This window comes from Misgurnus anguillicaudatus, chromosome 20 (assembly GCF_027580225.2).
Source record: "Misgurnus anguillicaudatus chromosome 20, ASM2758022v2, whole genome shotgun sequence".
NCBI classification, from domain to species: domain Eukaryota; kingdom Metazoa; phylum Chordata; class Actinopteri; order Cypriniformes; family Cobitidae; genus Misgurnus; species Misgurnus anguillicaudatus.
In genome coordinates this window covers 22,935,214-22,962,142 of record NC_073356.2, presented here as the reverse complement: position 1 = coordinate 22,962,142, position 26,929 = coordinate 22,935,214, and the positions used below count along the sequence as shown (strand labels likewise).

The 26,929-nt window shown below is 36.9% G+C and overlaps 4 protein-coding genes across 4 annotated transcripts; 3 read left to right on the top strand and 1 right to left on the bottom strand.

The window, feature by feature from the left end:
- The first annotated feature begins 6,786 nt into the window (after positions 1–6,786).
- rad21b (RAD21 cohesin complex component b) lies at positions 6,787–14,869 on the top strand. Its single transcript, XM_073858334.1, has 14 exons — positions 6,787–6,944; positions 7,828–8,015; positions 10,337–10,466; positions 10,559–10,658; positions 10,757–10,863; positions 11,002–11,211; positions 11,313–11,438; positions 11,515–11,646; positions 11,768–11,991; positions 12,188–12,341; positions 12,711–12,856; positions 13,299–13,472; positions 13,737–13,811; positions 13,973–14,869. The coding sequence occupies exons 2-14, from the start codon at positions 7,872–7,874 to the stop codon at positions 14,162–14,164; spliced, it is 1,914 nt and encodes a 637-aa protein (XP_073714435.1). The 5' UTR covers positions 6,787–6,944; positions 7,828–7,871; the 3' UTR covers positions 14,165–14,869.
- Positions 14,870–15,358: 489 nt separating this feature from the next.
- mterf3 (mitochondrial transcription termination factor 3) lies at positions 15,359–17,906 on the top strand. Its single transcript, XM_055220008.2, has 8 exons — positions 15,359–15,517; positions 15,877–16,260; positions 16,352–16,504; positions 16,579–16,768; positions 16,905–17,052; positions 17,181–17,252; positions 17,329–17,490; positions 17,682–17,906. Exons 2-8 carry the CDS (start codon positions 15,882–15,884, stop codon positions 17,874–17,876), a joined length of 1,299 nt encoding a protein of 432 aa, XP_055075983.2. The 5' UTR covers positions 15,359–15,517; positions 15,877–15,881; the 3' UTR covers positions 17,877–17,906.
- Positions 17,907–19,045: 1,139 nt separating this feature from the next.
- uqcrb (ubiquinol-cytochrome c reductase binding protein) lies at positions 19,046–20,884 on the top strand. Its single transcript, XM_055220009.2, has 4 exons — positions 19,046–19,135; positions 19,597–19,665; positions 19,767–19,933; positions 20,689–20,884. Exons 1-4 carry the CDS (start codon positions 19,117–19,119, stop codon positions 20,764–20,766), a joined length of 333 nt encoding a protein of 110 aa, XP_055075984.1. The 5' UTR covers positions 19,046–19,116; the 3' UTR covers positions 20,767–20,884.
- A 388-nt stretch (positions 20,885–21,272) lies between these two features.
- On the bottom strand, positions 21,273–26,760 carry lrrc14b (leucine rich repeat containing 14B). Its single transcript, XM_055220007.2, has 3 exons — positions 25,784–26,760; positions 22,897–23,256; positions 21,273–22,813 (listed from the first exon to the last, which is right to left on the bottom strand). Exons 1-3 carry the CDS (start codon positions 26,686–26,688, stop codon positions 22,498–22,500), a joined length of 1,581 nt encoding a protein of 526 aa, XP_055075982.1. The 5' UTR covers positions 26,689–26,760; the 3' UTR covers positions 21,273–22,497.
- Between the last annotated feature and the right edge of the window lie 169 nt (positions 26,761–26,929).

The following is a 26,929-nucleotide window of genomic DNA, read 5'->3' as shown; positions in this document are numbered from 1 at the left end:
TTCCTATAGTTGAAACATATCAATACACTTTCAGAAATAAACACTGTAAAAATAATACGCTGGATTTACTTAAAAATATAGTGCATCATTTTTGCATCCACTTTTTTTAAGTAGTTTTACTTGGAATTTTAGGCAATTGCATAAGTTGCTCAAAATTCCATGTGAGACTTAATAAAAAATGGATGCACTATATTTTTAAGTAAATCCAGCCTTTATATTTTCAGTGAAGGTACAAAAGTTGTCACTGCGACCGTACCCTTTAAAAAGGTCCTTATATGTACCATTTATGTACAAATATGTATCTTTGATGTACCAGTATTTATTTTTGAGGTACTAATATGCACCCTTTAGGTACAAATGTGTACTTTTAGGGTACTGCCCAAGTGACAGCTTCTGCACCTTTATTTATGAGAGTGTAACATGTATTTTTTTATGTTTGCCACAACATAAGTGTGTAATCAAACATGATTGATTATTTAAAGGTGCAGTGTGTAAATTTTTGCAGCGGTGAAGTTGCGAATTGCAAGCAACGGCTTAGTCCACTGCTCACCCCTTGCTTTTGAAACACATAGAGAAGCTACGGTAGCTTCCACCGGACAAACATGTCATCGTCGGAGGCAACTTAGTAAAAAAATTGTCCGTTAAAGGCTTCTGTAGAAAAATGGTGCACAAAATGGCGACTTCCATTTAAGGGGACCCTCTTTGTATGTGAATAAAAAGGTCTTAAACACATAACAGTTCATTATGAAAGGTCTTTATACACCACTAATAATATAGTTTTATTTTGCATTTTTGTCAAGAGATCCTTCTAAAAATTACACACCTTTAAACACATTTTTCTGAAAAAAGTTGAGATTAGTGTTTCACTAATATTATTCAAATAATCCACTAGACCCATAAACTCAGTGTGAGTATTGTTCTGCACACAACATGATTGATTAAAATTTCACAATTAAACATTCCTGTTTACCCCCTGCTCAAATGTCACATCTGCATGCTTCAGTCACATTTGTGTTGCTATGCAACTACTTGATTGACACTTTCTATCACAATTTGATGCAGTGAGTAAGAAGCTCCCCAAATCCCTGTAGGATGGACCAGACTCATTTCCCCTTTGACATTGTCTTAATTGCAGTGGCGGTCTGCGAATTAATAAACTGTCGCCATGACTCCGCCCATGACAGCTGGGATTGATGTGACAGTGTTGCTGAGTTCATGTTTGACTTTGCGAGTATTTTGTAACTTCATAAAGAGTTCCTGGGAAGATACATCAAGCCGGCTTCACAAGTGCATCAAGGAGTTTTAATATACTTGGAGCAAGCTATATGTTAGCATTCATCTCAAAGACAGCTTCTTGGCTGCTCTGTCAACAGATAATGAATTTGTAGCATTTTCCAGCAGGGACTGCCAAATCTAAACAGCCAAACATTGACCTTTTACTGTTAATGCTAATGTACATTTTGTCATCAAATCATTGGGAGATTGAAATATGACACTAAATCATCATGTAAGAAGACTAAGTAGATTGCAGACTAATGAAAAAAGAAATAGAAAAAATCGTTTCTTTTGTGTCTGTCTGTGTTAAATTAAGTTTGCATCACAGGACATGGGTGCAAATTCAAAGAAAATGTTAGCTAAATTGTTTCATTGCATGGATGGAGATTTATTCTTTGTTTGTGTCCCGTTATTATTTATGCCTTTTTGATGTGGCCAGTTTCAGCTCTCTGGAAACACTAAACAAATAACAACAGATGACACAGTCTGAATATCTGCACCACATGAATCAGGTTAAGATTGTAGAATATTGATTTCTTACAGCTGCCTCAAGAGGAAGATGAAAGAGAAGAGATGAAACAAAGTCAAGAAGGACTTTGTTCTTGGAAGTGTACATTCGTGACTCTGTGATACAATACATAGTTTGTGACAAGGGCAACAACTCAAATAATGTGAAACACTGCTGACTTGACTTGAATTTTTTTGCAGACAGAAATTATTAAAATCTAATTTGGGTTACTGGTTTACTTTAGGGGGGAAATGATACCAAATGTTCAAATCCCAACTGGTTTTAATTTTAGGACCAAAAGTGGTGACCTTATAATTTACTATTTTTTTAAAGAGCACCAATGGTTCGATTCACAATTTTACATTTCCTTTGGTGTGTAAGTGTGTATTAGTACATGTTAATGACAAGGCTTTGAACCGGTTCACGAAACGAAAACGAAAACTTTTGATGTTTTGCAAGGAACAGAAACGAAACCAGAAACTGTCAAAAAAGATATGTTCCAGAACAGAATTGTTTGTTTAAAATAATGGTAATCGGTTAATGCCGTTATTTTTTTTCCGTTCTTTGACAAGATTTCTGTGCAATATGACTCGGTGAAGTTCACTTCCGGAAATGAGAAGCTTGCCACCAGCAAGTAGCTTACTCAAGCCCAAGTCTCTATTGCTCAATCATAAGAGGTAAATATTGTAGGCTACCCTCAAGATGTTTTTTTTAATACTAATTAGTGGTGTAACGGATCGCAGTTGATCCGTGATCCATACAGATCACGACCCACGATTCGGCTCGCATGCGATTGGTGGATTAATACGCAAATTTAAATAGGGTGAAAGTTAATCATCATTTGCACGTGTTTAAAAGGCTAGCAAATGTTAACACTTAAGTGATTTAAACTGTTTAACCACAAAAAGGCGCTAAAGTGAGCAATTTTCTGTATGCACAGACGCACATGCGGTTGAATCTGTCCGGTACAACTCCAATCAAATGTGATTATCCCTATGCCCTTCAGATCAGAACTCATGATGTATAAACTTGAGAGAGAGTTGCGCTACTGTGCCTCATACTGTAGTCCATTAAAATACATTTGGTGAATAAAGCACTGAAAAACAACGTAACTTTCACTTTATGTGGAGCGACTGTTTATGCTGCATCTTCTTCACGAAGCGTCATTTGGAATTCGTCCTCCGTCTGTGTGTGCGCGTGTTTAAGTGCACTCAACAAATGTCAGAATTACAGTGATGCCGCTTACATAATGTAGCCTTTTTTCATGTTTGATGACAAGATAGAGACTGAAAGAAAATTATGTAGACTAATAATTAAAGTTTAATGTTCTAATGATCAGCCTACTTATTTGTATGTCCCACAGCTGATATGGAACATTATTAACCGGTTCGGGAACTTTATTTTTTGTTCTAACCGGTTCAGGAACGTCAAATTTAGGGTTGAACAGAAAACCGGAAACGTTAAAAAACTGTTTTTGTTCGGAACGAACCAAAAATCTGGTTCAAAGCCCTGGTTAATGATATGCAAAAGGTACAAACTCCAAAGAAAACGATGACGCAAGTTATCGTCTCCACCGTAAATCTCTTTTCTTGGATTACAACAAACACAAGGATTTAGGCAACAGTTTACTTCCTGGGATTGGTGATGTAGACACGACCGACATTATCAAAATTCCTCCCTCTTCGGACTCACAGCCTGTAAGTTTAATCATTTACCATGTAAGTTTACTCTTGTTAGCATTGCATTGTGACCGAATCTTTCAAACATGGTAAGGAGCGTCACATTTACAGTTAACGTCAGAGGTATTCAGGCCAATCACAACTTGCAGATTAGCTGGCCAATCAGGGACACAGCGCTTTTCAAATCTGTGCGTTTCAGGAAGAGAGTGAAAACTGGAGCTACAAAAATGTACAGTATGTGAAAATTAATGTGTTAAACCATGCGAACACATTTTATTATACCAAGTACACAAAATAATGTTTTTAGCAATGAAAAAACATTTAATCTTTCAAATCAAACATTAAAATGTATTAATGTTACCTTCATAATAACTGCATAGGGATTTTTATTGCTCTAATTATATTTTGATTTAAAAGACAACCATATCTTCGAAGTCAAAGAAAAGTTACCTTTAGGGACAATAAAGGTGACCCTGTCTTTCAATCCCAGGCTAAAGTCTCAAAGTTTGATTTTACTGATTGACTTCACATTAATTTCAATCTATGATATTACTGAGTGAGTCAATATTAAAGATATCAAGGTTATATTTTCACTTCTTCATCATCATCATCTTTACATGATGGTTTTATGTAGAAAAAAGTAAATCACAAATAATCCTTTTAGCTGTTTTTTTTACTGGGAGGGTCACAAATGTATTTAATTTTAATGCATTTTGCCCAAAGTATTTTTTTGGTTGCAACCCACCAGTTATGAAACAATAGTTTAAACTTTATCACAACCATTTTCCTCTCTAGTTGTCCTATTTTGTTGAAGATTTTGTGTATAGGATTTATCTCAAGCCCAACAAAAACACACATCAGACCATGAAGATGCAGTGGTATAATCCTGTAGTCTTCATCTTACATTTCTATGTCACAGTAGAGCTGAAGTTCATGTCCAGCCTTTCATCTCACTGCTGCCCCTCTTTATAACGCAACAGCTTCAAGCACATATATCTTTTAGAAGAACGGCAATTTTTCTCTTTCTACATCATTTCACGGCAATAGTGAGATCAAGGTTACTTGTAAAATTTCCGCTTTACTGCAGTAAAGTGGTAGATGACACCACAGCATTTTGTAGCGCTTCAAGCATAGTGCTTTTAAAGATGATGGGGGTAATTTTTTGAAGTTAAAATAAGCTTTCCTTTCTAACTTAATATGCAGAGACAACTTTGAGTCATTGGCAGGTTGTTTCCCCATAAAAGTGTAAAAAATTTGGCACTTTTAATGTTGCTACGATTGTCCCAATAAGCTGCAACATCAGCTCAAACAGTGGAATAAGTTTGGGTGTGTCTTTCTGTTTGTCCAACCAATGGAGGACGGGAGTGTTTGGATAACCTAAATTATAATTCATGCAGCATATTTCTGATGCCAGTGGTGCAGAAATTATATACTTCAGCACTTAGAAGGGAATTCTGCCGCATACGGAGAGTCAAGAAAGAGCGATTGTGATAATCTATTCGCACACTTATTCGCTTTCAAACTGATTATTTTGTAGTTAAGAATGCATTCTGTAGCCAAAAATCAGATCTTTTGCTGCCTGTGTGTTTCAATTTGCCATGTACAATAAACCCCTAAGTTGTGAGTTTTCATATCTGGCAAGCCATGTGATCACCATGCCTTAATACCTTCAGCAGATCCCGTTCTGTTCTCATTTCCCACTGGCTGCAGATTCAGATTGCAAATGCACTCATGACTACTCAAGAAAGCAAGTGCAGATGTCTCTGCTGGGTTTGTGTCTTTCGTCTGCATCTGCCCGCATCTATCCGCTAATGAGACTCTTTAGAGGCCTGATTAAACAGCGTCAGCCGAGACAGTGAAACAAGCATCCAGCCCATGTGGAGCACATGTCCTGCAAAGGCAAAAGTGCATGCTGAAAGACAACCAAGTTTGGTCCAAAATGAGAAGGACTAGATTAAACATGCTTTGAAGTTTTTCTCCATTGTTGTCCTCTAAAGTCACTTTCCTTTCCGCTTGGAGAAGAACAAGTGTGCCCTGCACTGAGATTTGATAGATGCCTCATTCTGGGATGACACTGTAGGCACCATATTTGAATGAATGCATGACAAAGCCCCCCGTAGTAAAGCTCACTGGAGAGTTATGATCATTTCCAATTAAAAGTAAGCAATTCAGTTGTCATGGAGGAGTAATGGAAGTTCATATTCTCACACACTGAAACCCCTCACCCCAAAGGTAATATGATGGAAATGGTCATCTCTATTCCTTCCCTCCAAGCACCCAGCATGATTTATGCAAAATACTTTAGGAAGTGGATATTTTATTAAGTACAAAGGACGGCGTAAGGGCATCATGCATGGTTCATATGCATCAAAAGGCTTTGACCATATACACAGAGATGTTTAGTTTTGTGTTTTATATTGTTTAAGGAAAGTGCATGTTGGGCTTGTTCATTTTTAACTGTGAAAATTGTTTCGAATGTGAATTATACTTAATCCAAAATAACATTACCCCTGTTTATCTCTGTTTGTGTTCTGCCTCTGCTTGAAAAGCACAAATGCATACTAGCAAATTTACATTTTACCAACCTGATAGGCCCGTGTTAAATGGCACAGTTAAAGCAAGTTTCTTTTAAAGAACAAGAAAACATTATTTTCATGTGAGAAAGTACGATAGCATATCAAACTGCATCATGCTCGTGTTTATTCTGGTTTTGCATCCATCCACAAACAACATGATGCTATGCAGTCAAACTTTATGTAGGATGGAGTGTGAGCACCATCAGGTGGCTTTATTGAGATAAAGATATTGTGGATTTTGCAATATGATGTGATTTGTCATATTGTATTGTGAGTTTTTCCCTTTTAAGGTTCATCTTTGCAAGGCTGGTATAATATGAATTCTAATTAATGGCTAAATGTAAAGAGGAATTAAAATACATACCAAATATTTTCTATTTCTTATTTTTACAAATGTATAATTTTCATAAATGAATTTTTTTGTTTCATTTTTCAGAACTTCAAATTTAGCAGTATTTGTAGGCTGTTACTTAAGGATAATTATCCTGTCAGGTCTTTGCTATAATCATCATTAATCATTACTGAAAACATAAATGAATAAACAACTTCCAACCGATGTATATCGTTCCTGATAAAGTTATTAGAGCTTGGACAAATATATTTAATTTATTTTGATTAAATTTCTACAGAAAATGTACAAAATATTATTTCATAGCTTATTAAAACATTTCCATTTAATTCCCAGTTACACTACACGGCATGGACAGTGAAGCTTTTCTTGTGTGTATGACATCTTCATCTCTATCCCTCATAAACATTCAGCTCATTTCAAACAGAACCTCGCTGCGGGAGGGGGCGTCGCCATTTTGTTTGTTTTAGTGTGAAACTGTACAGTGGGTAGCGGTTGAGAACGGTTCCCTACTATACGGTTGCTAAATACGGAAAGCTACGATAAGACCGCTTTTCGTAAGTACTTTTAACTAAAACGTAAAACGGTGACTTTCACCGAATGCAACGGACGCGTATCATAGGTTTTGAAACATGCTAGAAGATTTTGCGCTGTCTCCATACAGCAGCTGTGAATGAAAGACGCTTGCAATTAATATACTACTAAATAGCTCTTATTAACATAATAATGACATTGTATTTGAAAGATATGTTTGCCCGGCTTTACGCGTGTTAAGCACGAGCCGCACATTGCGCGCGCCGCAGTAACGTTACACATTCCAGACAGCCGACAGATGTTGATCTCGCGACAACAGACCGTTAGCTTCTTAGCTTTTCTGTTAGCCATTAAAAAATGGTTTATTTTTATTAACAGTCATTGAAAAATATTAGACGTGATTTAAAAAAAATAAAATCACACTGATAGGCAGGGATAGGGAATGAAATACTGTGGTGCTGGTTGAGCATCACACAGGCCCATACAGTCACACACACCCATCTCTAATGTGGGCGTCTTCGCTGGGAAAACAGCAACAAATGTAGACCTTTAAAATAAATCATATATAGCTTTATTTGTTTGCTTGCTTTGTTACAATTCAAAAATATACTTGCTACAGTGTTCTAGTTTGACAGCAAACGTGAATACAGTGTTACATTTTAACAAAAAACATTCATTATACGCTTTTACATTATTACAGTATTCAAACATTTTAGCAAACAAATGAATAAATCAAAGTTTTTAAAATTGTGTTTTGAAGACCATGGACATTTCTGCGTTGTTCTTAATACGTTGTTTTAGTTATGCTCTGCCTTAAAATGTAAATGTCATCAGATGTTGCTCATGTATGATCATGCTCATGTTTTGTAGTGTTGTGTCTAATTCCAATTCATTTTTTCTTGGCAGGTGCAGCGTCCCACCCCACCTCGGTGTGAGAAGGTGCAGGGACGATGTTTTACGCTCACTTTGTCCTTAGCAAGCGTGGGCCGCTGGCCAAAATCTGGTTAGCGGCCCACTGGGATAAGAAACTGACCAAGGCACATGTGTTTGAGTGTAATTTGGAGAGCAGTGTAGAGAGCATCATCTCTCCGAAGGTAAATAAACGGTCATGAAATATAAATAGGGCTGTGCAATATACCGAAAATATTGCAAATGTGTGTAGCGTGATGTGCATATCGGAATAGTTTGCGATAATTGAGTGATTTAATTGTGATACTTTAAAGAAGTAACTTATGGTCAAAGTTTTAGGTTAACGCGGATAATATAGTATCTGGATACGCATGCATGATAGCGGTAATATCTATTTTGTTTATTTTTGTTTGTTTACATAGTTAAAATTTGTTTTATGCAACAGTAAAACATGGCTGTTCAGTTTCAAAAGTTGTGCAGTGTAGTCAAGTCCTGCGAGACAAATACGCAACCATTGCTTAAAAAACAAGCCCAATTATTATTTATTATTATCAACAGTATTTATCATAAACGTTCTAGCAGTAAATCAGCCTAAAACACATTAATCTGAGTTTACACGTTACCAGTGTTGGGGAAGTTACTTTTAAAAGTACTGCATTACAATATTAAGTTACTTCCAAAAAAGTAACTAATTGGATTACTTAGTTACTTTTCATGAAAAGTAATGCTTACGTTACTTTTAAGTTACTTTTTCTTACTTGGCTGAGGCTTGATCTCTTTCAGGCCTTGCAGGTGTTTTTTATAATTGCAAAAATGTCAAGCTCTGGCCTGCATGTCCTTTTTTGACTCAAACTATTCCCACTTTAATATGTTTAGTTTAATTCAGTACATAATTTTATTTTTAAATTGAATTAATTAAACTGAAAAGTAACTCGCATTACTTTAAAAAAAAAGTAACTCAAATATTAACGTGTACATTTATGAAGTAATGCGTTACTTTACTCGTTTCATCAGAAAAGTAATATTATTACGTAATGCCTGTTACTTGTAATGTGTTACCCGGAACACTTCACGTTACATTATAAAAATCTTTGAATTCCAACAAAGCAGGATGATGTATTCATAATCAATCACCTTTGATCAAAATAAGACTGGGAAGATGGAGAAGGTGAAAAAGACAACAGCACTAAAGGGGATCTGAACTATTGCTTAACAAGAATATAAATATAAATATCTGGCTATATATGTCAATAAATATTTATTTAATATGATAAGTAAATATTGCAGAGGCCAGGGCTCAACATAACGGACTGCCCGGTGGCCCGGGGCAAGCGTGAGAGATGTTCGGGCCAGTAAAAAGTATTGTCACTTGCCCGATCGGGCCAGTGGTTCACCCTCAGTCACTAAAATATATTTTCATCAATGTATATTATTTAACATCTTGGAAGCAGAAATTTACTTGGGTAAAACACACGACAAAAAAATATGCAATATTTTGCACAGTTTGCTGTCAGTTTACAGGTAAAGCAGAAAAGTTGGGAGCCTTTTTTCATTGGAACATGTCTGTTTTATGTATACAATTATATTTGACTTTTGAATTATTATTTTTAAATATGTGACACTGACATTTTTTTATTGGGGCCAGTAAAAATTTTGGCAGGGCAAGTGAAAACCTGAACCACTTGCCCGACTGGGCCAGTATAAAAAATTATTTGCGTTGAGCCCTGATGAGATCCTTTAAAATATAACGTATTAAACATTTAATAAAAAGTATTCTAATACTAACAGATGCATATGGTTCAATTTATATTATAATTATAGTTTACTTGTTTATAATTATTAATGTACTTGTTTTTTATTATGTCCTGTTTTTTAATACATTGCAAATATATTTTTAAAATCTCTGTACATCCCCACATCAAATCTCCTGGCTTGGGACCATGCAGCAAATCCAGTCTTCTAAGGCTACAGTGAATGCAAAATATACTGAGAGTTCATATTTTGGACCATTCTGTTGGTGGCAATGTATGTGGAAATGTTCTGCGTCTACATGATTTTGGGCAATGAGAGAGAGGAGGAAGGGGTGAAATGTTAGCTGTGAGCAGACAATGTCAATCAATGTTTTATAGAAAACAGCAATAAAATAACCCCAAAAACCAGCAACACATCATTTTTTCCTGCGACTTTACAAAAAAAGCCCAAAGTCGTATAATAACCAGACTTGGCAAATATGTTGTTGCGATGCTATCTTTTTCCTGAAATACAAAACATATGTACTTACGATTTAAATTAATTTAGAAAAGAAAGAAATAGAAATATTGTACCAAATAGAACATCTAGCATGCTATACTGAAATTTTTCTTTAATATCGCACATCCCTAAATGCCACGTCTTGGTCTGCATACTTGTTATTACTTTATTACTGTTTCTAAATATCATTTCTGAAGTTAAAATGTCTTGCAGACCAACCTAAAGTATTTATAATAATATTTTTCATTTTTGATAGGTAAAAATGGCTCTCCGCACATCTGGTCACTTACTTCTGGGTGTTGTGAGGATCTACCACAGAAAAGCAAAGTACTTGCTGGCAGATTGTAACGAGGCTTTTATTAAGATTAAAATGGCCTTTCGCCCAGGTAGGTTTTGGCTATTTTAAATGCATACCGTTACACTGCAGCATATATATTTTATTCTGGCAGAGAAATGCATTGTGAACTCTTTGACAAAGGTGTGGTTGACCTGCCGGAGGAGAACCGTGAAGCTGCCTACAATGCCATCACATTACCTGAAGAATTTCATGACTTCGACCAGCCACTTCCGGACCTGGAGTATGTGCAGCTTTAACTAGTTTTTAATCACTTTTAACACAGCAATACGCTTTATTGGTTAGACTTCTTGTTGACTTGATCTATGTTGTGGATTACAGCGACATTGATGTTGCTCAGCAGTTCACCCTGAATCAGTCCCGTGTGGAGGAGATCACCATGCGAGAAGAAGTGGGCAATCTTAATTTACTGCAAGACAATGATTTTGGTATGGCATATTCTGTTCTCTGTTCATTGCTGTAGGTCATGTTTAATCGCAGAGATTTACTCGCAGTTCAAAGCCAGATGGTGGGTTATGGCAGACATTGACCATTTATTATACTGAATAATGCATTGTCATCCACAGCTGATTTTGGGATGGATGACCGAGAGATGATGCGTGAAGAAGGTGCATTTGAGGTGGACATAATTCACGGGGCATCTGAATCCAACCTGCTGCTAGAATCAGAGTCAAGTAGCGTGCAGATAGCCGACAAGTCCAATCACCTTGAGTATGACCAGTACAAGGATGACTTTGGAGACAATCCTATGGAGAGCAGTGAAGGAGGCATGCTGGGTAAATAGATGCTTTCCCAAAAATGTTTGTTTATATAGTTGCTCGAGCATCTAATGTGCACGTTACTGTATTAACTATATAACTGGTTCCTATGCCTACAGTGGACAAACTGCTGAGTAATGAGGATGGAGGTGGTATTTTTGATGACCCACCAGCCATCGCCGAAAGTGTGATGATGCCCCAGGACCACGGTGCAGAGGACGATGATGATTTTGACAACCTTTCACGTAAGAATCCACATAGCAGCACCATAATATTTTTCAATGTTCCTAACAATTACATTTTGTATTTATCATCCAATAGCAGCTGGAGGTCCAGACAGTCCAGATTCTGGTCCAGTGGAGCAGCTCCCCACCATGACAGACCAGACAGAACAGACCACGCTGGTCCATAACGAAGAGGAGGCTTTTGCTTTAGAGCCCATTGACATCACAGGTCAGCCAAAACAGACTTAGTTTTAAAAGTATTTGTACGCTAAAGGTTCAGATCAGCGTATTTCACCGGACCACTGTTGGAGTGATTTTAATGTTAGATGTATTTTATCATACTACATTAGTGAAAGAGACCAAAGCGAAAAGGAAGAGGAAACTGATTGTGGACAGTGTAAAGGAGCTGGACAGTAAGACCATCCGTGCTCAGCTGAGTGACTACTCTGACATTGTGACCACCCTGGATCTGGCTCCCCCCACCAAGAAGCTGATGATGTGGAAAGAAACAGGAGGAGTTGAGAAGCTATTTTCCCTGCCAGCTCAGCCCCTCTGGAACAGCAGACTGCTCAAGGTCAGGATAGATCCCTGGAACAAGACCAAAGGATTAATACAAGCTTTAGTGAAACAAAATCCATACTCAGCATTGAATGTTACTGCTGTTTAAAAATCTCTTAAAGCCTCAGATTGATATTTTTGTGGTCTTGGCATAAAAAAGTATTATTCTGATGTTTCACCTGTTCTGAGATCCGCTCTACTTCTCTGTGCAGATGTTCACGAGGTGCCTGACCCCTCTGGTTCCCGATGAACTGAGGAAGAGGAGGAAAGGTGGAGAAGCAGACAGCTTGGATGAGTTCCTCAAAGACTTAGAAAACCCTGAGGTGCCACGAGAAGAGGCCCTGTCTCAGCAAAGAGACATCATTGGTAATCGAGGCTGTAGCAACTACTAACTGGATCATGTAGAAAATAGCATTACCGTATTTTCCGGAATATAAGCCACACCGGAGTACCTGGAAGGTTGAATAGTCTAAATTAACTGAACAAACAAATAGTGTGAAGTTCGCAGACTCGTCATTCCACATTACTGAATCCATTGAATTACATAAATACAGGAGCATCATATAACGGACTCTCACAGTTGTAGACGGTAATGTTGTCTCTTGCCTCATAAATGTCAAAATTAATTCATACTGACTTACAAGGCGCACCTGACCATAAGTTATGAAAAAAACCTGGCTAATAGTTGGAAAAATACGGTATATGTAACTATTCATCTTCTTTGATATTTTCCAGATCAGACCATCTTGGAGGAACCCAGTGTTTTGCAGGCTTCGGCTTTGGAAGGCAGTCGTACAACCCTCGACGAGTCAATTATGCCTCCACCATCCGGACCCCGTGGACAAAAGCGCAAAGCTCAGGACACAGAGCCTGCTCTGCCTGTAAGTCCTATATTCAGAATAAACAGGCTCTTCATCCTTAGTTCCTTTTCTGGTTTAAGTCTGCCAAAAATCTACCTCAGCATGTGGAAGGCCACTAATAAAAAGCAGCTGTCGCCACATTATGAAATAAAGATGTAATGAATTAAATTAATCTTTTAATTAAATGATTTTCTGTCTGTTATGATTTAGTCCTCACAATAACCACCAGGTGGTGCTAAGTGCCTTTTAGATGCTTAAATATATTTCTGGTATTAGTCCAAAAATCTGAGACCACTAGCAAAAATGCATTTTCTTCTTATTTAATAAAAACACTGTTTTATATTATAAACATAAGAATTTGATTTGCAAAATATGATTTCCTACATAACTCCTAAGACTTTAGTCCCCCACTGTACATGATCTTCTTTCAAATGGTTCTCTATTCTCACCTGTTTTCATAAAGATGCTTGAAGATGACCGTTCCTCAATTGTGTCGACACAACACGTTAACATGCAGCAGGTGGAACTGCCTCCTGAGGAGCCGACCAACATCTCACAATTCATCACTGAATTCGACCTGATAGGAGAGAAGAGCAAAGAGAAGAAGGATGATGATGAGGAGGAAGAGGAGGAGGATGTACAATGCTGCAAATGCAAAAGCCGCTAAATGCACCTCTATCATAAATGAGATAATGATATTTACCGAATGCTCTCGGCACGTATTATACTTTTATCAAATACTTTTGCATCTAATCCGCTTAATCCTTACCTCGGACCATTCAGAAATATCACTTTGTAGGTAGAATCCATTAAGAGTGTGATAAAAAAAATCTAATTTTTCACATGATATATGATAGACACACATCTTTGATTGTAAATCTGTGTTTGAAAGGAGGAGGAGGGTCAGAGCGGAGACCAGGATCAGGAGGAGAGGAGATGGAACAAGAGGACGCAGCAGATGTTGCATGGGTTACAGGTTTGGTTCATTTATTTGCTGCTTTTAATCAACATATTTCGTCTAAAATAAGACATAAACTGATTTTATATTTGTAAATCATTTAAATCTTTTTTCATTAAATGAATAAAGTGTTCAACTCAGTTTTTCTGATGGCTCACTCGTACCTTGTCTTTCCACAGCGAGTCATTGCTAAGACGGGAGCAGAATCGATCAGCTTGCTGGAGCTGTGCAGAAACAACAACAAGAAACAAGCAGCTGCCAAGTTCTACAGCTTTCTGGTGCTAAAGAAACAGCAAGCGGTAGAACTCAGACAGGACGAGCCCTACAGTGACATCATCGCTACCCCAGGCCCCAGATTTCACATTATATAGACTAATTCTTTACAGCCTAAACTGACAGGTTTCATTCTTTATAATGGTTTTGTTTGTATATGATGTGTTATGTATTTCTGTGCATGTGAGTTTTTATGCATACACTACATTTGCTGTTTTACATGCAAAAAAAACATTTTATAATGTCAAAAAAGTGCTTATTACGGCGGTTTTACTCCATAAAAGCATGCACGTGTTTTTAAAAATACTACTGAAGTAACAAAAAACTACATGGTAAAGATTTTGTGAAAAGATTGTCTTAACTAATTTGATCTGGCGAGGCTGAAAATATAAATTGAAGATTTCAAGAGTTGCAGATCAACTATATAGAAATGCCTATTTTAGTAAATAGTGGTGTTTTTTTAGCAAAGTAAAAGTCTGATTCCAATCATAGCAATGATGTTTCATAGCTGCGTACTGTAGAAGTTTGTTGCACTAATTTAGAAAGGCTTTAAGTCTTGAGTTCTTTTTAATTATCAAGGTTTTAAACCACTTCATATATTATTTATTAGGCAAGGCCCTGTCATTTTGCATGCTTTGAATTACATGTAGACATGCAACAAATTTGTTTACTTTCTTGAAAGTGTTTTCTTTGTTTAAATTGTAAAGAGTAACATTTTAGCTGCTCCAAACATTTTTAAAAATTGGTCGAAATACAATTCTGTCGTAGTTCTGTGAAATATTAAAGGAAAGTATTGACCAAGATATTGTTCTTCTGTTATTCCTCTATAAACGGATACTACATTAACATTTTACTAAATTATACTGAATGAAAATTGATCCAAACGCACATTCAGTTAAAGTTGTTTATCAGGCAAACAAATCTAAACTGATTGTGTGTATACTGTGTTATACATTGGTTAAAATAATACTGTGCCATTTGTTGTGCAAACACTTTATAATCCAGTCAATTTGGTCTTTGGTTTATCTGCTGTTTGTATGAAAGCCACCTTTAGTGCATCATATTCAGAAATGTAATAGAAATGACTGCTCTGTTTTATGTATCACCTCTGGGATTAGGGCCCAGTATGGCACAGCCTTTTATTTTTTAAACCTATTTTACATTAAAGATGCATACTATTGTTGATAATGTGTTATCTCTTAAAGCTCATACACATTTCTCTTATTTCATTTTAACCCTAAACACTCCATTGAAACTAAATTTTAATCAAAATATTCCCTGTGCTAAATGAATCATTACAGTACTCTGACACTATGTATGCCTATGCGCTAGATGGCGCTGTGACTACTGAGTTTTCGTCCCACGAGCGAGGAGTAACACTGCAAACAGAAGACACGTGAATGTGTAAACAGCATCTAACGACAAGTTATATTTGCCACTCCTGAAAACAGGTAATGTATTGTTTTTAATTGTCAGTTTATAGCTAACACAAACATTAGATATCGTTGTGTATTTAAAAAACTATAGTTCCTGAATTATTTAATCTATCTATAATCTATGTACAAAACAAAATCATTTAAAACGTTTTATAAATAATGTATTTTGAGAGGGTTCCAGTTTAGTAGTACATGATAGTAGTAGTAGAGTTACGCTTTTTGTTCATGATTGTAGTAGACAAATATTCCACACTGTCTTTAGCAGACGCTTTCATCCTTGCATTTTACAATGTAGGCTAGTAACGTTACACGTGATAGAGTAGAAGTGAAAAGTAACAAAACTGGACAATAACCACCATGTTATCTGCACACAGTCATCATGCATCTCTGTCAGCGATGTGTGAGTGTATTTCGACCTGGGCGAATATCTGCAGCTCTTCAGCAGTCGACACGCTTGCATCAGCGCTCACATGATGTCAGAAGCACAGCACACAGCCATAAACAGCTGCCTGTCCACAGTCATTCACAGACATACAGCACAGAGACATGGAGACCAGCACTGCTGCGGCACAGCCACAGACAGCTGCCTGTCCACAATCTCTCACAGAAATACAGCACAGAGAACTGTGGAGTACACCCGCAAACTGCATCACCAGATCTTCAAAATAACAGTGATGATAAGCAGTGTGTGACATTCAACAACTCTGACCTGCATCAAGAATTAAGCCAAACATCAATTTCTGATCTTCATAATATTGGTATTTGTTATTTCCTTTACTAACAAGATACCCTAAGACCCATACACGTACATACCACTGATACTTGTGTTAATAATCATGGTTTTTACAGGTTTGGAAGCAGTTGTGCGTCCCTCACCATTTCAGGAAATCACTGAGGATGAAGCAGTACAGATCGAAGTACCTTCAGCCCTTCCTCCGGTCTCTTTCACACTCAGACCTTATGTGGATAAATCCGAAACTCTCAGCAAACTGGTTCAGCTTGGTGAGTTTAATACAATCTTTAGTAAAATATATAAAAGTTTTGGGGGTTTCTCTAACCTTTGGGTGAATTTGCAGGTGTCGACCTCTGGAAGCTAGAGCAGAGACCTAATGTGGGATCTATGCTGGTAAAACTAGACTTCCACACTGATGTTGCACCCAGACTACTTTTCCTCAAAGATCTAGGAGTTGAGGAGACTAAACTGGGCTCACTGCTTACTAAGAACCCCTTTATCCTTACAGAAAGCTTGGAAAACCTTGAAGCAAGGTGAGAGGGACAATCCTAATTAATTCAACTACCTAATTTGATAAAGACATGTCTGTAAACCCCTGAGTTTGCTTACATCACAGACTTTTCAAGTAGAAAGTCATTTTCTTCTCTTGTTTCTGTGGTCCATTCAAAGGGTGTCATATCTAAAGTCAAAGAAGTTCAGTACTCAGTCTGTGGCTGCCATGGTGAGCAAAGCTCCATACCTTCTTAACTTCAGTGTTGAGAGGCTGGACAATCGCCTTGGATTTTTTCAGCAGCAGTTGGGTCTCAGTTCTGAGAAGGTGAAGTTGCACTGCATACATCTGTACAGAAAAACTAACTTTTACTTATCCCTTTCATCCTGGTATAATTCATAATATTTTTTTTATTATGGAAATTATCATTTGTGTGCCATGATTTATGCTTTCAGACTCGTAATATTGTGATCCGTTTACCGAAACTACTGTGTGGCAGTTTAGAGCCAGTAAAGGAGAATCTAAAGGTCTGACACAATCTTTGTTCTTTTTTATTTCATTATCTGTGATACTTAATTGATACTTTGTGTCTTTTTTGTTTAGGTTTGTGAACTGGAGTTTGGATTTCGTGACAATGAAATACAGCACATTGTCACAACAGTTCCTAAGATTCTGATTGGGAATAAAAGAAAACTTACCCAAATATTTGACTTTGTTCATAACACCATGGGTGTTCCACACTCTCTTATTGCTAAATTTCCACAGGTACAGATACATTAATTCGGCTTCCGAAAGACTTTGTTTTTTGTAGATATTAGGGAAATATGCTTTTATATTAAATATATGAAAAGCATGTGTTTGTGCTGTAAATGAAATACAATATGATTTTACCTTTAATGGTATTACTGTTTAACATATTCATTATTTTCACTGACTTTTATTAATTTTCTCAAAAGGTCTTTAATGCCAAGTTTCTTCGCATCAAGGAGAGGCACCAGTTCCTAGAGTATTTAGGCAGGGCCCAGTACCAGCCATCTCAACCCAACTACATCTCTTTGGATCGCTTGGTTTTCTTGCCTGATGAAGCTTTTTGCTCTGATGTGGCTTTAGCAACTCTTGAAGATTTTGAGAGATTTCAAAAAACTTTGTAGATGTACAAAATAAATATGACATTATATTGATTATTGTTCTTTTATTTTTGTTTAAAGTGCACCTATTTCATTGCTAAAAACGTTATTTTTGTGTATTCGCATGGTTTATGGTTAAAAAACAACATTTTTTTCAACATACTGTACATTTTTGTAGCTCCAGATATACTGTTTTTTCAAATGCATTGATTTTGTACAAAACTCATTGATTTGAAAAGCACTGTGTCCTTGATTGGCCAGCTAATCTGTACGTTGTGATTGGCCTGAATACCTCTGACGTCAGCTGTAAATGTGACGCTCCTTACCATGTTTGAAAGATTCGGTTGCTAACAGAAGTTAACTTACAGGCTGTGAGTCCGAAGCAGGAGGAATTATGATAATGTCAGTCTTGTCTGCATGAACAGGCCTAGGAAGTAAACTGTTGCCTACAATCCGTGTGTTTGTTGTAGTTTAAGAAAAGAGATTTACATTGGAAACGTTTACCTTGGGGTTTGTTCCTTTTGCATTAACATGTACTAATACACACACACTAAAGTTAATGTAAAATCGTGAATCGGACCATAGTTGCTCTTTAATGTACAAACAACAACTTTTTAAAATGGATATATCACTTTGTCCTCTTTCGTCGTGTGACAATGTTTTGAGAATTTTTTTAGCAAACTAATGATTGCCTTTGGCACAGTTACACAAGGCAAACTACAAAGGTGTAGAAATGATATCAGATCACCTTTGTTAGAATGTTATGTTGTTGGTTACACAGCTATTTAGGAAAAGTAGGTCAGTCTGACCTCAGGAAAAAGTAATGCACCTTAACTCATGGACTATGTGATTCATACTATTTGTTTAAATGCAAATAAATATATATATTGCTTTTCATAATTTATTATACAAACAAAATATTTATTGTATGATACGCAACAAAATAATTGATTTTAATTCGAAATGGACTTGACACTTTAAGTGCTTTTCTTTATATAAAACTGTGCTAACAATAAAAATACGTAAATTGCAATTTTTTTATACTATAATTTTCACTTTTATGGTATTTTTGTTTAATTTCGTGCGAATTTATAAGCGCGGCGCAGACTGATCGACGTCAGATATCAAAGTAGCGTGAGAGCTATTTGAAAGCCCGATACTGTGATGTCATACGACAGTCGGTCTGCGCAGTCGCAAAGCAGAAAGCTTCAAGTAGACGTCACAAATCACCCAGAATACAGTGCGGCTTTCCAGGCGAATAAAAATGGCGTCGAGGGCACCAGGTAAATGCTGTCCCTATTTATATAGCATTTTCTTAATATCGGGAGCATACGATTTTTGTGTCATCATTTGAAACACGTCTTTACGAGTCTGTATTTGCTATGTGCTCTTACAGTGACTGTTAGTTGACTCGGTTGTCGGCTTTGTAATGTAAAGTACTGATGTCCTCTACTGTGTGTCCCCTATCCGCGATATATGTCCGTGTTATATATTCATGAATAGATGCTTTGTAATGCTTGATTTTATTATTGATAAATGTTTCACTATCTTAGCTGTATATATAGAGAAATCTTCGTCAGGGTTAAACACTTAATAAGTTGTGATACAGTACTATACTTGCTTAACTTAAGTATAGTATAAATAATAATTGTCACGTGGCTTTATTAACTTTTAATTGGTTACTGTTGTCTTTTTACTCTTTCCAATTTTTACAACATGTAATTTGTTTTCTGTCCCGATGTAGCTGCAACCGGCAGGCTCCTGGTGGGCTTCAGGAAATGGTACTATAATGCATGCGGTTTCAACAAGCTTGGTAAGTAGTGTCATCTCTTTTATAGTAGTTCTGGTACTGTGACCTTCAAAGACATTGCCCACAAACACATGTACCAATGGATGCCACATGATGTTATACAGGCTTGTTGCGGGATGATACCATCAATGAAGACTCTGATGTGAAAGAGGCCATTCGTCGGCTCCCAGAACCAGTTTACAACGATAGGATGTTCCGCATCAAAAGAGCCATGGATCTTTCAATGAAACATCAGATACTTCCTAAAGACCAGTGGACTAAATACGAAGAGGTAAACAAGTGTGTACACTGTCAAGCTTTAAAGGGACAGTTCACCCAAAAATGAAAAACCAATCATCATATACTCACCCCCATGATGTTCTAAACCTGTATTTCTTTATTCTGTTGAATACATAAGAAGACATTTTTTATAAATGACAGTATAAGCACACAGTTATGGTACCCATTGACTTGCATAGTAGGAATAACAGATACTATGGAAGTCAATGGGTATCATCATTTATCAAAATATCTCATAAAGGTTGTTAACAACATAAAGTTGAGTAAATGATGACAGCATTTTCATTTTTGAAGTATCCCTAAGTCTCAACTAATGGAATACTTTGATCTGTTTTTTTTTTTTTTGTTAAGACTTTTTTGTTGCCAACTTGCCACTTTAAACAAGCAGAAACATGAATGCAAATGCAAAGATCATGTACTTACACATACTGTTTTTTTTTCAAACCCATGTGATTTTCCTTTGTTTGTGGAACACACAAGAATGTTCCCTATACAGGAAAAATGAATTGGGACAATATCAAATATTTAATATGCAAGGTTGGCACAAGACCAGTGCAAAATGGCAGAATTGTGAGTAACGTGCCAGCTTTTATGGTGTTTATTTTTGGAGCGCATATACATCTGTTCTCTTATTTCACTGTATGGAGAAAATTCACATGGGGTGAACAGGATGAGGCTTAAGAACATTTGTGAAATCTTCATTTGGTAACAACATTTTTCATGTGGTGTTATTTTGGTTCCTTGCAGGATGCGCATTACCTTGAGCCCTATCTTGAAGAGGTGATCCGTGAACGAAAGGAAAAAGAGGAGTGGCAGAAGAAATAGAGTAAATGTGATAAGGCTGAAGCTTCTGTTTGATGTCTGCTATCTTGTATTTAATAGAAAATGTATTCTGTGAGTCCCTGTACTTATTAAAAATTTCTTTCTGAGAAAAATCTTTAAATCTCTGTTTTCATTGAAGTTTGAAGGTGAATGAACCAATGTTGCCAAATCTAATTCAAATAATATTAATGAGTTTAATTAGAATGCATTTTGATAAAGTCCATGTTTGTATTTCTCTACAAAAATAAATAAATACCCAATATACATAAATATTACCCTTGCCTTTACAACTTAATTACAGTTTCATTTCTAAAGTAATAAATGTTAAACAGCATCACATTCCTCTAAATGACACAAAAATTAACCATTTCACAGCAAATACAGATGCAGTTTCTTTAGTTCCCAGATAAAAGTATACTTGAATAATTTGTGCTAAATTAAAGGTATAGTTCACCTTAAAATCATTTACTCATCCTCATGTTGTTTTAAACCTGCATGAATTTCTTCCCTCCGATGAACACAAAAGAAGACACCCTGAGAAATGATGGCAAACACACAGAAGATAGTGACCATTGACTTCCATAGTAGGAATAAAAAATTGATGGAATTTAATGGGTACCGTCAACTGTGTGCTTACCATCATTTATCAAAACATTTTATCACAATACTTCCAAAATCTTTTTTCCCTACTATGGAAGTCAATGGTCTGCTGTGTGTTTACCATAATTTCTCAAAATATCCTCCTTTGTGTTCATCATTCTTTTTGTGTTTAGAACAACGTGAGGATGAGAACATGATGACAGAATTTTCATTTTAAGGTGAACAATCTCTTTAAAGTGTAAAGTTGTACACTACAAGTATACTTATTAAAAATACTGTTACTTAGTAAAAAAAAATATACTAAGTAGCAGAAATACTTAAATAGATTTTTAGTGTATTGAAATAAGTGGTGTCTCAAAACAGGTCAGATGCGTACACTTCGATGTTCTTAACTTTATCAAGTACCAAAGACTAATATTTTGTATATTAAGCACAAAATTAGTGCATAAAAATTGTATGTTTACTAAGCTTGGTGTATTTTAGTGCACCTTTTACCTAGGTCCTCTTGAACATATTGGTAGATAATATACAGATTTATTAGCTTCATTGTTTCAGCATATTTACTCCCATCTACCTATTCAGAGATTTATAGATATATACAGTAGTGTGCAAAAGTCTTAGGCCACCATGCTACCGTTACATTAGTTGTTTTTGCAATTGTGTAGTGATAATGTATAATTTTTTTCAGTCTCTTTATTAGAATACAACCAGAAAATGCAGGAAATGTGTATGTAGTATTAAAAACAGTATAAAAGTATAAGCTGAAGTGTCAAGTATTTAGGGTAAACTCCCCTTCCACTTGAGCAACAGCAGACAACTGCAGGATCTCTTAAACCTAAATCAAATTAAATCCTAATTCGAATCGAATGACTTCAGTCTTCTCAAAAAAGCTCAAGATGTGTTTTTTGCCAAGAGAGGTCACACTAAACACTGACTGATGCCTGAAGAAGACATTTAGTCCTGAAAACTGTTTTGTTTTTAATTTAGTGTACAATATTTCCTGTATTTCCTGTTTGTATCTTAAAAAAGAGTGAAAACAACAAAGCTGGTGATGGTGGCCTAAGACTTTTACACAGTACTGTATATATATAAACTATTTCTCTTATACAATCTACCAAGTTTACTATGAACAGTTCAGTCCATCATTCTCTGCTGTCTGTCCTGGGTAACGCTGTTCACTGCATCAATGAAGTTGCCTATAACACTGTTGAAAGACTGCAGCATGGAGACCCCCAGCTCATTACTCGTCTCATTGATGTCAGGATCATAGACTCCCGACAATGGTGTGCATACTTCCACGTGGCCTTTTCTTGCTGTTTCTAGGATACCCACAAGTTCACTCCGAACTTGCTGAAACTCTTCTCTGTCATAATTTAGTAAGGTACAGTCATCCATCGGGTAGGTCGCATCATCAGGATAGCAGTCACGAGGGACGGGCAGTTCAACATATCTGCGTAATGTAACATAGTTAAATGACAACAATAAAATACACATTCAAACATGATGTTTGATGATTTATACATGTAGTCCTACCTCAAAGCAGGAAAACCTTGAGCCAGCATGTTGAAAATCTGGCGCAGGGCGGATGTGCTGAATGGGTTGCCTAAGATCTTGAATTCCTGTAGGTTACTACATGGTGCCAATGCTTGGGTGAGCAGATCCAGACTCTCGTCACCCAGTCCACACTCTTCAAGTCCTAAACTAGTGAGCGTGGCTGAACAGCGATGCAGAAGCTTCCGGAAGGTGTTGGGGAAGAGGTCTGCTATTTCATGACCACCAAGGTCCAGCTTTATTAGGTGCTCACTGTGAAGGCTATTTGCGAAATAGGCCATGTCTATTCCATTGAGGTTACAGTTTGATAGGTCAATACACTGCAGTGGAGTGTTCAGAGGACTGGAATAAACAGACATTTGGTTTACATTAGATTACATGACATAAAAATAAAATATGTAAACAAACAGCACAAGTTTTTAAAAGAAGATTTTCGTAAAGTGACACATTTGAGTTAATCTGCTGTTTATAATGTTACATTACATGTAATTTGTCCACATCTAGTAGCACACATTTCACAATACAAATCTAATACATTACAGAATGTACGACAAAGTATCCACTACAAATGAACCATAGGCTTTAACTTGAAAAAATACAAATCAATTTTCAATAATGTGATGTACAGCAACACTAAAAATATATTTTACTAATACAAACATGTAAATAATACTCACACAATGTTTTGGCACCACAAATTTGTTAATGCAAGCTTACATGAGGCTCAGTGTTTTGACGGTGCGCAGACATGTGAGCTGCTATTTAAATATGGAAAACATTTTGTTGCTATGATCCTGGCCTACTTATTTGATATTATGTTTGCAATGGGGCACCTGTCTGCAGTCTAGCGGTCACAAAGTCAAATACGGACACCATACCAATAACAAAGTAAACAAAGCTCATTTAGACCGTGACCCAAATAACTAGTCTAGTCTCACTTAAAGCCTTTCAAGCTCTCGCATCATCATTACTTTTTCATAAAGATAAACTTTGTTTTATGCTTGTGCAGGGGCGGCCAGTGACTTCTCTTCCTTGGGACGCGCATTCAAAATATGTGTTTTTGAGTGTCATGCGTGTGGCTCGTCATGTCAAAAGATGTGTTCAGTGCTTCATTTGACCTTATGTGCATTGTGTCATGTCAAAATACGTGCCTGCTGCAAGCGCTTCGAAAGGGTTTATGATAAAAGAGACGCTCACGTTCACAAAATACTCGCAAGACACATTTGTGACCGTGTCTTTTTTCTTATTTCTGAAAGCTCTAAAAGTGTTGACGTTGGCTCTGGACAAGAAATTAAACTTTTAAATGAAACAATAGATGGTCTTGATTAATATGTATCAATGTCATGTGACTTGGGTGAAAGGTCACATGACCAGATCAGTTTACTTCCTGCTTGCACATCTAGAAGAAGATGTCTACCTCAGACTACTACAAAAAGAATTAAAACATCTTAATTAACAAATAGAACTATCAATTTTGTAGGTGGGGTCTCCTACAGATATATTTTGAGGATTTTTTTAATGGTCACAATTGTGACCGGTAGTATAACACACTGTTTCTAATGTAAATGGGTGATTCTCACAAAACCATTGAAACACCACGGCACTAATTATTCTAGCTTTAAAATGTGTAATATAGTAACATTAAAAAGCATCAGAATTAACACAATACTGTGTTCTACCTTGCACAATGTGTGATTTCAACATAAGAATTTATAATTGTAAATTTTATCTCATTTCCTGCTGAAATTCTCATTACCGCAATGTGTCCGGCTGTGTTTGAACATGCGTTATGTTGTAATTTAATGAAATTAACACAAAAATATTAAGAAGAAAAATAAATGGATGTTTTGCTAGACTACTTTAGATGACAGAAAAAATATTTACTGAATATTCATGTATAATAATAATGAAGAAAAATTAGGAAAATGATGTGTCCATGCCTGATGTTCTCATCCTCCGCAACACTTTTTGAGAGCAGTTTAAGCACACATACAGAATTTTAATAAAGTTTGATTTTGAGTGACCAAGCACATGGACCAGTTACTTCAAGATGGCTACCAGGTAAGATAATTTGAAATATTGTCTTGTCAGAATGCTTACACGACATTTTGATTATCATTACCACAACAGATGCTTATTAAATGTTAATTTAATTAATAGAAGCACTTTGATTTTAAATGCATGTGCAGAATCTCCGCATTATGTTCTTTCAGGTTTGTCATGTCATTTTGAAAATATGTCAGTGTTGATGTTTTCTGACTGTTGCGGTAATGAGATTTTTTAGGACAAATTTTTTAAATTGTTACAAAAAGTGTTAAATGATAAGTAAAAGTTTTTAAATTAATGTTCCCATTTACTCCAGACTTTGTTTTTCAATGTCTGGTGGGGAAAAAAGTAAATTTAAGCAATTTTTACATTTTCATGCTTGACATTTTTAAAACCAAGTTTTCGTGAGAATCACCCAAATATGTCTAATTGAATTTCAATTAAGTCCGGCTATGATGTTTCCCACCGGTCACTTTTGTGACCAAGTATAAAACCTAATATTTCACTAACTTAACCAACATAAAATCAAAGAAGGCATAAAGTTTGTGTGTTAGGGAGGTCTAAGGAGTAAATTGCATGTATTCAAATTCCAAGAAAAAAATTGGGATTACTGTGATTACGCATGAGATTACGCAAGTATCTGGCAAACATGAGCGTCTTTTTTATCATAAACCCCTTCAGAGCATCTGCAGCAGGCACTTATTTTGAAATAATGCATGATGCATGTAGGTTCACATGACGTGCAGAACACATATTTTGACATGACGAGCCACACACATGACGGGCTAAATACATGGTTTGACAAGCTTCGCATTAATCTTACCTTAAAAGTTTCCTCAGGTGTCCTGTCAAAGTAGAGAAGCTCAGGTAGAGCTCTCTCAGCTCTGTAAGTTTGCTCATCAGCTCACCAAGAAGTCCCATGAGGCCTTGGTCGTCCGGACCCAACCTGTGTACGTTCAGCGCCTGCGCCGGGAACGTTAGCGAGCGCAGATGAGGGAACTTGAGTTGGGAGAGCATCACTTCAATGTGTGGAGCTTCCAGGTGTACGTTGTGCACTACTTCCAGCTTTTGCAGGTCATGTGATTCCACCAGTTTTAGCAGGTAAAAGAGGTTCTTTAGGATTAGCGAGTCCACGCGCAGGCCTATAAACTGCAGCTTTAATGGGCAATGTCTGCGCAGCAACAGAGCGTGGATCACCACCTCGTAGTTTCTTCCAGTAATAAAAGCATCCATTCGAACGTCTACCTGCACGTCAAAGGCCGAAGGTGCGGCATTGCCATCCTGCATGTTCACCATAGTCTCATAGCACATACGGGTAAGCAGCTCAGTCCGTGCCCAGCGGCCAAGCCTACGTCTACAAGGACAGGCCTGATGTTCTGTATCTTGCAGTCCGATCATATCTACTGTACGTAGCATTTTGGCATAAGTGCTTGGAGCCTGAAGCACATAGTCCTTTAAACCTGATAGAAAGGCCTTTAGACATAGCCTGCAGGTACGGGAGGTAAGGTCATCAGGGCAGTCCGCTGTGTTGCCCAATAACTTACGCAAGCTGAGCTCTGCGAGAGGCCACGTCTGGACCAAATCATGGAGCACTGTTGCTTGCTCACGCAGATAGCAGGCTTTGAAAAGGATTGGGTAAAGATTGTAGGACAAGCAGTGAAGGCTCCTACAAGCATTCGGACCATTCTGAACAAAACTTTCTGCCGCTAGAAACTTGAGGCTCTTCATGGCTGTATTTGTCAGCTCCTGAAATGAAACAGACGACTTCTAAGAGCCTTCAGGGTAGGTGGTATGCTGCTTCTGATGTTTAACCAACATTAGTTTGCGTCAGCCCTTCGTGAGAGAAAAACGAGGCAGAGCACTCTGGTGGGAGGTGAGCTGAGTTATTTTTAGAAGCAGCTGTCTCATACTCTCAGACCCCGGCTAACCGGCAGAGATAAAAGCTGTGATTCTGGATGGCTGAAAACCA